Source organism: Conger conger, chromosome 13, assembly GCF_963514075.1.
Source record: "Conger conger chromosome 13, fConCon1.1, whole genome shotgun sequence".
NCBI classification, from domain to species: domain Eukaryota; kingdom Metazoa; phylum Chordata; class Actinopteri; order Anguilliformes; family Congridae; genus Conger; species Conger conger.
In genome coordinates this window covers 5,438,872-5,451,371 of record NC_083772.1, presented here as the reverse complement: position 1 = coordinate 5,451,371, position 12,500 = coordinate 5,438,872, and the positions used below count along the sequence as shown (strand labels likewise).

The 12,500-nt window shown below is 43.7% G+C and overlaps 2 protein-coding genes across 8 annotated transcripts in view; both read right to left on the bottom strand.

Moving 5' to 3' along the window:
- Positions 1-1,234, bottom strand: part of akt2 (v-akt murine thymoma viral oncogene homolog 2) — a 9,965-nt gene extending 8,731 nt beyond the window's left edge. Inside the window, 2 exon segments of the mRNA XM_061217810.1 lie at positions 13-141; positions 1,125-1,234. Of these exon segments, the coding sequence (XP_061073794.1) occupies positions 13-141; positions 1,125-1,170 (175 nt within the window). The 5' untranslated portion in view covers positions 1,171-1,234.
- Positions 1,235-9,397: 8,163 nt separating this feature from the next.
- vaspb (vasodilator stimulated phosphoprotein b) overlaps positions 9,398-12,500 on the bottom strand; it is a 34,933-nt gene continuing 31,830 nt past the window's right edge. For all 7 annotated transcript variants that reach the window (XM_061217814.1, XM_061217811.1, XM_061217813.1 and 4 more), the window contains 3 exons: positions 12,114-12,186; positions 11,725-11,782; positions 9,398-10,999 (listed from right to left, as the gene is read on the bottom strand). In XM_061217814.1, the coding sequence (XP_061073798.1) occupies positions 10,962-10,999; positions 11,725-11,782; positions 12,114-12,186 (169 nt within the window). In that variant the 3' untranslated portion in view covers positions 9,398-10,961. The remainder of the gene's footprint in view (positions 11,000-11,724; positions 11,783-12,113; positions 12,187-12,500) is intronic.

The window sequence follows — 12,500 nt, the reverse complement described above, 5'->3', positions numbered from 1 at the left end:
AGAGAGACTGACCTGCCACAGAGAAGTTGTTGAGGGGCGGCAGGCTGGGGTCAGACATCTCTGGCTTCTCTTTGTAACCGATGAAGGAGCCATCGCTCTTCAGGATGAAGTATCGAGGCCTCCAGGTCTTTATGTACTCACCTAAGGATGGACGGACAGGCATTACAGAAATGAAGGCACCTTATCATTCTACAGCCAAACTCTCATAAGTACTTTTCAAGGACACTTCTACATCGCTATGCAGTAATATGTGCAGTTAAACTGACTGAGCACTTTATGAGGTAGACTTGTACACCACATTGTTAATGCAAATATTTAAATCAGCCAATGATGTGGTGCAGCAGCTAATGCATAAAAGCATTCAGACATGGTCAAGGGTTCAGCTGTTTTTCAGACCAAATGAAATGTTGTCCGAGTGACTTTGACAGTGGAATTGCTGCTGGTGCCAGATCTCGGAAACCGCTGATCTCCTGGGATTTTCATGCATAACAGTCTCTGGAGTTTGCATGAGCAACTGTTCTCTGGGCAGAAACGCGTAGTTAATGAGATGCCAGAGGAGAAGGGCCAGATTGGTCGAAGCTCACAGGAAGGTGACAGTAACGCAAATAACCACACATTACAAACAGTGGTATGCAGAAGAGCATCTCTGAACACACAACGCGTCAAACCTGTAAGTGGACAGGCTGCAGCAGCTTAAGACTTAAGTCTTAAGTCTAAAAAATAAGTCTAATGAATACCTAATAAAGTGCTCACTGAGTGCATGTGACACTGCGTATGACAATGTTGGCGTTTCATCAGCATGGCAGTGCTTTTTATTTCCAGATCAATGGGAAATGAACATCACAATCAGTTCACTGTATGGGATTCCAATCAAATTTCTACTGCAAAATGTGAGGGCTTATCAATGATCTTGAAAGGCCATTTTAATTTCCTGACTGAAAATCCTCCCTGCCACACAAGTCTCCAGAGTTTGCTTGCTTTGAAAAGCCATGTGCTGATGTCGCGAAACACAAAACAGTGATTTTTCACTCAAGGACCAATGAAGAGCTAAAAAGCTTCAGCTGAATGATAGCTGCACAACCCAAGGTTGGACATCCGGCATCAGAAAAGGGCTTCTTCCTCACCTCTCTTGTGGAGCCAGCCCTCTCTCACGACGCTAACTTCATTCATACTGGGGCGGAGATGTGGGGGAGGGTCAGGGTGGGGCCACAGGGGTGGGGTGGGGTGTGGGGTGGGGCGGGGGCCACAGGGTGGGGTGGGGGTGGAGTCACTGAGAAAGTGGGTGGGGGTTTGATGGTCGTCAGTGGCGACAATGCTTTTTACGACACCTAGGGACAGAGAGAAAGGCACAAACAGACCAAAAAACAACCGTTACACACAGCTAAAACCCGGAACAGCCCGCAGAGAAACGTGTAGAAAACCGCAATAAAAACATCTCCATGGAAGACATTTTTGCCGTTTCTAAAAATGTCATAAACAAATGTAAGCATTCTGTGGCACCTGAAATTCACAGAATGAAGTACAGAGAGATGCCAACGAGAGAGTGAATGAAGGGGAAAAGACAGGGAGCGGGAGGGGCGTTCATCAAGGGTCACTTTTCTTCAAGGGTAATAGATCGGTCTTAAGACTGTTCTCGCACAAAATAAAATGTGTTTGTGTACCCTCCTGCTGCTTCGCTTAAATAAGTGAGTCACAAACTAACAAAGACCCCGGGGACACCAGGAAGTCATCACTAATTAACGTCCCCTTCAATCCGAGAATGCTTCAAAGACTAAGTGTGACATAATCGCCCCCCTTTTGACCTTATCTCGACAGGCCAAACGCAAATTGAACTGATCTTTTCCAATATTTGTACCGAACCAAGGCCAGGGAGACATTTGACAAAGATGTGGGCCGTTTTTTTTTTTGTTCCGTTTTTTTAAAGCCCTGCTCGATATAACGCACCTCCCCTCCTGCCACTGTACCCCCCCTCCAGCTGTGGGACGTGTGCACAGTTACGTCACTTCCAGCTCCAAGGTGAGGGAGGGGGCGGGTTCTGACCCGACAGGCTCGATGCCTGGCTGATGCTGCCCCCTCACCTCCCCGGCGTGCACGCGGGTCTAGGGGAGTATTTGCGTTGCCGCAGCGACCCCAAACTGAGAAGGCGCACGGGGAAGCTGGAGCCAAGCATGAAAATAGGAGAAGAGGAAATGGCCACCTCTCTGAACAAAGACTTTTTGCTACACACCTGTCGAGCAACAACAACATAAATGAGGATGTTACCACATTTCCTCTCCGAAAGAAACCCAAACAAAGCAGTACCGCGCATCACACAAGATGGAGGAAGAGTTCAGCCAGTGATTGTTCATCGAACCAACAATCTGTGTTTTTCCTATTCCAATAAGATCAAGCCTGCCAAGGGACCTTCTAGGAGTGAAAGCATACGGGCCCCTTTTTAACAGCAATGGTGACTATATTGTATTACCTGTATATACATAACATAATTATCGTTATGTACATTACATGCTCACTGAATCATCCACAGGGCACCAGAATGAAATACAGGTGTTAGGCTATCACAGCAGGGAAAGAAAGAAAGAAAACATCCATGAACAGAGTGTAGGGAAAGGATGATATCTTTCAGCATATATTGTTCACATTACTGAGACAACAGGCCAACAACTGTCAAGGGGATTACATTTTCACACACAGATCTTAATACTATGTTTATGTAATTTCGAAAAACAAAAAAACAAAACCATTCAAAACTCAAGACTGATTCATGATTCAACAATGTTGTGTATCAACAGTAACAATACACCTGTTAAGCAAACAGAACAGCCACAAAAAAAAAACTGCCAACTGTCTCGGACTCCCACGCGTACAGTCGGTCTGCCTTTGTACTGTCGCCAGCTAACGTGAGTTGGATCAAAGTACCATTTACGACCATACAGTCCAAATCGGTCATACACACGAACAAACCTGTCACTGTGTTTACAATGCCCATAGCTTTCTGTGCACTGGGATTTACCAGGGCACGCAGCTTTAACAAAGGATACATATCAAGTTGACAGTTACACAGGCAATAGTTAACATAAAGATCACAGCGGGCAACCTTATAAGTTACTGTCCCGATTAATATCTCAGATTCATTTACCTGTTAGCTAACGTTAAACCGCCTGTCACTCGGTCACTCGGTCATCGGCCGCACTTAACGTACGTCCTAAGGTTATCCAAGAAAACGACGATAATGTCATCACGACTTGCGTCAATTAATCTTCACAGAGATTCGATCAATGTGTATCCAGAAATAAGTTCATCTTCATGACTTTAGCAATATGGGCTCGTAATCAACTTCTCTAAACAGACTTGCTCGTAAATTACCTAAAACCTCAACTGCCAGCCAAGTTAATACCAGGCACTAGATATGAGGTCATGTAGGCCAAGTTAATATTATTCTGAACAATATAGCGAGCAAGTTAGTTTAATGTAAGCATACATCAGGTAACGTTAGATCGCTAGTGAAGGAAATAAACGCATGCTTGGCAGAGCTGTTGTCCCAAATATGCGTTTTATTTTCATGTGTGGAAACTCAGTTTCAATACCCCTATCGATTTCTGCACCTATGCCAAAGGTTACGGTTATTGAGCGAAAGTGGGACAGCACTAACGGGAGGGGGTGGAATGAGAACATGTTACTTCATCATCAACGCGGAAAAGTAACTTACCAACAATTAACAAGCTAATGTTAGCTAGCTGGCTTGTTAGGTGAAAATCATGCGTGCAACGTTATCATGCATGCAGCTGAGGTTAGGCTACATTCACATATCTTAACGTTTAGTTTGTTTAAACACAATAGTGATGCAATTGGAAAGCACCTTGGTATGTGAAATTAGCTGGCAAAATATTCGCGAGTCGGTGTCTATGGGTTTTCTACGGGGTGCAATGTATTCACTTCCATTAGGCTAGCTATCAACCGGAACTATACTTTGACTTTCTACTAGTAATGGGACACGATCTTTGTGTTGCTAACGTGGCTTAAATATAGCTAGCTAGCTGACGCGTAAAACATTGAACGCAGCCACAATACCTAAATTAGCTACCCACTGCTAATCGATTGATGGCAGACTAACAAGGGTCGTTAGCTCTAGCTAAACATTATCAACCGCAACTCCGTGCCCTTACCGTAACTGTTTTACAAGGCGAAATGGAGAACGCACGGAGACCCCAACCGCATGCACACTCCAATGTGAAGCCGTCCACCGTCAGGTTTCAATCCGTTAGGCTGTATTGCCGTTTTACGCTCTGCACTCACAAGGTGATAAAACACAAACAAGTGCCCACTATGTCTGTTTTCCAGTCTGCTGTTCCGGCGGCGTGTTTACTGATGTTAGCTAATGTTATCAAGCAAGCTAACGAACAGCTAGCTACCTGGCTAGGCAGTCAACTCGCGAAGTGGCTAGCTAGCTGTTCTAGTTTACCGTTATTCAGTTGTTTCTAGATTCGTTCGTTCTGAGATTAGGGTTTATAGTTTTTGGTTCTCGTTTTATTATTGTTGTTGTTGTTGTTTTTCTCTTCAGTTATCTTCCCCTGTTTCCCTTCAACCTCCATACCATGTTGTCCTTAATGCGCCAGGCCTTACAGCTCGCGATAGCATAGCTTTCTGCACGAGCACAAACAGGAAATGACGTGTACTCACGCACAGGTCTTGTTGTTTGGTTGTTGTATCTGTTAATAGCTTAATAAAAGGGGAAACACGAGCCGACCGTATTAACCCTTTAACGTGTAAGATCGTAAATATGTGACATATGGCTCATAACCGATATATCTTAACTGAACATTTTGAATCTGATGCGACAATCACGACTGGCAATTGAAAGCACTGGAGTTCTAGATCAACAACTGGCTCCAACTACATTGATCTGTATTGGCCAGGGTTCTTTTATCTAAAGGAGATCTCCAGATTTGTTTCCTCTGGCGCCTCGTTATCTGTTCAGCAATCAATTTTCCAGCAGGGTTGTTCTACATTTCTTAAGTTAATTAGCAAAATTTAAAATAATAACACGTGTAAGATAAAATTGCTTAAAATGTACCGAGAACCCAAGTTCTATTTGTTTTTCGTCGCTTATCAGATTTTAACAAGATTGATGGTCTGAAATTCTGTAGTCAGTCATTCCACTCAGTGGAATCATCGTGTTAAATTGTCCAAAGGTTATGAACAAGCTCTTCTAGCTTGTAATTGTACACAGCCCTTTACCATACAAAACAATGTTCTTCAATGAATGCATCAAAGTAAGAAACAAGTCAATATTAAAAAATAAAATGGCTTAATAAGGACATTCATTTTCTACTGTTACTTCTGTAATTGTCTAGGTTATAAAGACATGCAAAACGGGAAATGAGCCATTCCACGGAGTTTGATTAATTTGATAAAGTGTCACATGTTCTGCATGACTGAGTTATATGATGCCTGAATAGTTTATTGGAAGTAGTGTAGCAACAAGCACATATGCAGTTCAGAGGAAAAAATGTATAATTATAGAGGGCAATTAATTAATTCAGATTTGTTTAGCAGTGTCAACCGGAAAACGGCACGTTCTGTGTAAATATCGCATTTCTGATCCATTTCAGAATTCTTAGCCATATATCTCATTTAATCTTGATACTCCTTCCCTTGCATTTATGGTCAACTTATTTAAATGAATGCCGGAATTCCTTATTCACAAGTCAAAATTTGTACTTTCTTAAATGAAAGAATCCCGTTCTTTGATTCCCTGAAAGTTTGTATAAACCAAAAAAGTATTTAGACTTTGCGGCAATGTAACATTTTTACGAGACTCTCAGAGGGACTCGTTTTTTGTATTATTCTGTTCTCATATTATATACTCATATGTTTGTTATATACTTTTCTTGTCCTAACTATTGTTAATATTCGCATTTCTTAGTTTTTTTTTTCTCTTTTTTCTTCTCTTCTAACTTGTGACACATAGATTGGCTTCCTTTCTACCTTTGTACTTAATGTTAATTGGAAGTGACTGTATTCTATATACTGTACATTGTTATTTATATATTTCTATTTGATCCATAAACTTTGATACGATTTTATAATGCCTTATTTTGTTATTTGTTTTTTTGTGATACTGTTTGTAAGATGTTATTTTTTCTAACAGTAATGGGTTTGATTGAATTCTAGAACGCTGACCGAATGTCTACTTTTCAAAGATATTCTATAACAATTGTATCATTCCGTCACTAGTGATGCTGTAATTAGTGTAATTATCCATTGATTTGCTGCTGTATATACAGTATTCAGGGCAAAAACTCTGACATTACACTGTGTGTCAGAAGTGATATACGTAGCCACTGCAGGAGTTACGGTTGGACCATTCACAACAGAAATGATAACCCTTATCTTAATACCATAACACCTGTAGTTTTGCTAATAATCATTATAACCTCGGCTGAGCTCATCAATGGAGCAAACACGATGGTTAATCTAGTCCGGCCGAATAAATAATTATTCCACAAACCCTATTTTATAGCTACTTAAGCGAATCCTCTCTTGTATTTATTTACGTATTGTATGTATAATGTAATTTACTTGTCTTGTTTTCGGGGGCGTGGTTTTAGCCCATAGCAATGCATATGTAATGTGTGGATATATGTTTAGCCACCTATTCCGAATTATTCACGAATGGAGTATTCTTGTATTTTCCCCCACACAAACCGTGTTCAAATAAATTTAAAAAGGGCTTTGAGATGGTCACAAACACGACAAACCTATGCCGCTGTTCGTAAATACGGTGTTGTAAGTAACTGCAGGTGTAAATAATAAGTCTCTTTCCGTATGGCATGTAGTTCCCCCTTTGGCCACAGGGTGGCATCGTGTCAACGTACTCAATATGTAAGATCACTCACATGACGGTCACACGTGAAAAGATATATGGCACATGTAGTTCACATGTGAAAACATGCGCCTTACACACGATGCAATATGTGCTCACACACCAAAAATGCATGCACTTGTAAAAGAACTGCCCATGTGTTTCTGTGTACATGTACACACTCACACACGTGCATATGCTGAAACTGAATATTTGTAAAAGCAAAATGAAGGAAAAATCTAATAAAAATGTAGGCACACCCCTCATATGAATATTTGCTTGAAGTGCATTTCAATAACAGCTTGAAGCCGTTTTGGACACATCTCTACAAACGTTTTTGCCCCTTTGTTTTTAGTCTTTTTTGGATTAAAATTTTTCTGCCAGTTTGCCTACACTGCATTACTAAATTTTCTCAGTCTCTGCTGAAGAGAAGCATCTCCACAGCATACTGCTACCACCTAGGCAAGGTCAGGAGCAGCTTTCACTTCTGGGATTTAACAACATTTTGACTTGTCTGCATTCTTCTCCTGATTTGTGTCTTTTGGGAATTTTATCCCTGTCTTGCAGAACAGCAATTTGGTCTTTTTGGGACATAAATTAGCATACCCTCAGTGGCTACTTTATTAGGTACACCTATCCAGAGGGTTAGGAGCCCTTTTTGCCGACAGAATTCTTTGCTCACTGCATGGATTCAAGGCTCAGGAAACATTCCTGTGTTTGGTGCACGTGGACCCAGCTGTATCACGCAATTCCTGCAATTTTTTTTTTGGGCCACAAATTCACACTGTGAACCTCCTGTTCCACCTCATCACAAAGGTGCTCTATTGGATCGAGATACACGGTCATGTTAATGGAACCAGCCGGAGACGGTGCACATCTTGTGAGCTTAGTTATACAGCTGCATTCAAATGATGCTCAGTTGGCAATAAGGTGCCTAATGTGTACCAAGAAAACATTCTCTACACCAATAAATCACCACCTATTTCTGACCCCCTCCACATCGCTGCAGAAATCATGATTGGTCATACCAGGTGACCTGGTCCTTTTTTGACAGACACATGCACGCAGAAGCCATAACTCCACGGCTGTGCAGAAGGGCATCGTGTTTGAGCGTCGGAGGCCTTCCTGTTAGCTTGAAGGAGTCTGCCCGTTCTCCCGTGACCTCGCTCCTTAACCAGGCGTTTTCACCCACAGAGGTGCCGGATGTCATCATCACTGGATGACATTTGTTACGCCATTCTCTGGAGTGCGTGAAAAAACCCAGGAGGGCAGTAATTCTTTCGTCCCCGGCCTTCGTTCAGCCTCCACAGGCCGCTTGGCACCTCCCCCTCTCCGAACCTCCACCTCACGCTCACGACTACGGTCTGTTCTGGCTCCACGGTGGTGGAACGAACTCCCCGTTGAGGTCAGAACTGTAGACTCTCCCCACCTTCAAGCGCAAGCTGAAGACACACCTCTTCAAGCAGCACCTCTCCCCGTCCCTCCCTACCTCCCTGTGAACCTTAATTGTTGTCTCTGTGATGTGCTTTGTGTATCGGTATTTTTAGTTGGCTAGGTAAGCAGTGTTTGGATAGTTCACTTTGGTCACTTTTGCTTTTTTATTTATGTTCTCAAAAAAAAAAAAAAAAAAAAAAAAAAAGGCCCTCGTCCTCATCTTTGTTGTACAGGTAGCAGTTGAAATTGTACTTCCCTCTAGGGTCTTTCTGCGAACTTATCCCTGGTTATGGGTATGCACTTTGTTGTACGTCGCTCTGGATAAGAGCGTCTGCCAAATGCCAATAATGTAATGTAACGTAATTGCTCGTCGAGAGCAATTAGGGGCGAGGTGTCCTGCTCAGGGACGCTTCAACACACCCAGGGTGGCATCGAACCAGCAACCTTCGACTGCTCTTACCTCCTGAGGCAGTGTCGCCCCCAGTAGTTTCTCAGATGCTGGAACATCACATCTGGCACCAGCAATCATACTGAGATCACACACTTCACCAGGTCTGCAGACTGCACACACCGAGCTGCAGCCACATGACTTGCTGACTTGGAGCAGGCAAAGACATATACTGTGTGGCCCCAACCGAACAATTAAAGTGTTCTCCAGACATGCTTATCGACTGAGAGACCATTTACCCTCCTTCAGGCCAAATTAGATAATAAAAGATAATGCAATCTTGCATCCCAATTTCAGGGGACTTGTTGTCTGTCAATTTGCCCAATGTGATTTTGAATATGAATATGGGGTATATGAACTCCAGTGAGTTTCGAAGATTTCCCCATCAGTCTGTCCCTATGCCCCATGTGCCCCCCCCCCCCCCCCCTCTTCCCTATCCATTTAGCCATCACCTATTCACGCATATATTTTCAAACTGAATGTGTAAAAGGTAAGCATCAGAACAATTTCAGAGATCACGTTTGTAGAATGACCTCTTGCCCTCGAGGTCTGGCATGCGCAGATGTTTACAGAGGAGCCGCACGTTTTTTCTGAGCGGAACGACGTCTTTATCCCCTCTCCCCAACCAGTGAAGATACACAACAAGAGTCAGGTGCAGAAGAAGCGACTGTATTTGACTATAAAGGCAGGTCTACTCCAGTGTCCGTACGCCATTTTCTTTATATTTCAGTGTAAAAAGGCTATATTCTAATAGAAAAAAAGCAAAATAACAATAAACCCAAAATAATCTTTAAAAAGAAAAAAAAAAAATCATCAAAAAATTCCCCATTCACCAGAAATCTCAATTAAAATAGAAACATCTTCTTTTTTTTTTGCTTTTCAATTTCCCTCAAAAACAAATATATATATACGTTATATATATTATATATATATTCTCCAAGGCAGTTATCAGGCTTGGTCGTGGCAAAGTTATTTTTTCCTCTCCATATGTTAATGCATATGTATAAAACAGACCTTAATGGGAAGAGAAAAGTGGAGTTTGAAAAACGCAGCACTTGAGGGAAACAAAGTGGCCAATACAGATGCAGGATCCACATTTCAGGCGTGCCTCTAAGCGCTTCAGAAAAGACTAGCTCCCTCCATCTTTCCGTTTTCTTTTCATTTCTGGCCCTCCCCTTACCCCATCTCCTCCCTCTGACAATGGAGGGGTGTTTTTTTTTTGGGGAGGGGGGGGGGGGGACCACAACTGCTCTTCCTGTCTTCCCAGCATCCACCTCTTCTCACGCCCGAGTGGTTTGCCGTGTACGTGGGGGGAGGGGGGGGGGGGCGGTTGTAACGCTCCTGTCCTGCAGCAGGAGCCCCAGGCGGCCCCTGGTACAACCGACCCCGTTACACACTCAAACGCTGACATTCCTGGCGGCCCCTTTCAAAGCACGCATGAAAGGATTCTATCGGGGGGGGGGACTCCCTGAAACCCTGCTCCTGGAGAAGCCACACGGATCTGCCGGATTGTATATTAAAATCAAGAACAAATTCCAGGGCCCAAGAAACAATACGATGCGAGTTAAGTGTGCTATCAGCTGCTGTAATCGATCAATTAAGTGCTGAGTAAGGAAAAAAGAAACCAGCAGAAACCTGTGGTTCTCTAGGCCCAGGGCTGGGGGAGCAAAGCCCTTTATTTTCATTGCTTCGTATTTAGGCATCAGCGGAAAGGCAAGAGAGGCCTACAGAGCCATCCGTGCTAGTGCACCTTTAGTGTCGTTATTGTTCAGAATAACATTCCCTGAATACTGGAGACTCAAGTAAGGAAAAAGAAAAGGTGATGAAGCGTTAAGGAAACTGTGCCGGGTGATTATGGGGGTGGGGTTGAGTGAGAGATGGAGGGATGTGAGGAGATATGCGACTCTGCTCAAACAGTGGATCATAACCATGGGCGTGTACATGAAGCCAAACGTGAGAGTGCTGTGGGGAGGAGGAGAGAGAGAGAGAGAGAGAGGGGGGGGTGTGGTATGTCCCCAGCATATGGATAAATATAGTCCTGGGCTGTGTGTGTGTATGTGTGTGTGTGTATATGTGTTCCCTGGGTTGCATAAGAGTGTGAGGAAAACAGTGGTGTGGGGAAGGGTAGAACCCCACCCAGCTGGGTCCCTCTTCCCCCACATCCCTCCATCCCACCCTCTCTCCCTCCCTCCTTCCCTTTCCAGAGCCCCAGCAGGACTATGTGGAGCCTCTCTTCTGCAGCTCCTGAATGAATGCTGTCAAAGAGAACAGGAAAACGGCATCAGTAACGCACCCATAACCCACGCCATCATCCAGTCACACTCATAACCAACACCACCATCCAGTCACACTCATAACCAACACCACCATCCAGTCACACTCCTAACCAACACCACCATCCAGTCACACTCATAACCAACACCACCATCCAGTCACACTCATAACCAACACCACCATCCAGTCACACTCATAACCAACACCACCATCCAGTCACACTCATAACCAACACCACCATCCAGTCACACTCATAACCAACACCACCATCCAGTCACACTCATAACCAACACCACCATCCAGTCACACTCATAACCAACACCACCATCCAGTCACACTCCTAACCAACACCATCATCCAGTCACACTCATAACCCACGCCATCATTCAGTCATACCCATTGAACATAATACAAATGTCATCTCCATCACATTCATAACCAACATCATCATGACCGCACTAACTAACATCACTATCAGTTATTGCAAATCAACACACTTTGTGACTCAACGCTACTCACATTTGGAGAAATGGAAGAACGTACATCTACAAGGCTTGAAATAAAATACATTGCATATGTATTTAAACTGCTGGAAACAGAAACAGCACTGGCCCTTACAATGCATTTCTATATTGATACGCCATTTGCCATGACAATGTTTTGTGTGGTTGTGGACTTGTCAGAAGCCCAGAGGGCAGAGCCTAACCTCCGATAATCTCCTCTTTTACTTTCTGCAGCTCTTTGCGAACCTCCTCCAGCAGCTCCTGAAAATGGGACAAAAACAATTTTTAATTTGAAAACTGAAAAAAAAAAAAACATCATCTGCCACAGGTTCTTTAACAGGGCTGCCAGGAGAGATGTGAAACCGAGGTCCTGACCATTAACAAGATCTCATGGCAGGTAATAAGACTCTCTCAACATGACACCTAATCAAAAAATTGCTGCTAAGCACGACCCACATGATTTCACAAATGAAAGGTCCTCAAAAAATGCAATTCTGGATTTTTTTTTTTTTTTTTTAGGAGAGTGGACAGTCCACCCTATCCTGTGCAGAACGGATCATGGTGGAGGCGGAGGCACTGGGAAATGCGTTACCTGTTTGATTCTTTCCATCTCCGATTCCTCTCCACCACCAGAGTCATTACTGCTGGCTGGCGCCTGCTTCACCCTAAGAGAGAGAGAGCGAGGGATGGAGAGGTGGAGGTAAGGCCAAAACAGACACCGAGACAGGGACAATGAAAAAAAAAAAAAAGCCGGCAACACCAGCACAACTACAACCAAGAAACACCACGTTGGCTATCCCCCCCTGTTCCCGCGGTAACACCCAGCGCCCACGGACAGCAGAGACGTGTGTGCGCACGTTAGCACACGCACGTCCTCGCAGACACACAGTTCCTCCCAAGAGATGTCGGGACAATGCAGTTCTCAGCGATGTATCTGTGATGTTTGGAGTTGAACGGCTAAGGCAGAAGGGGATGCAGT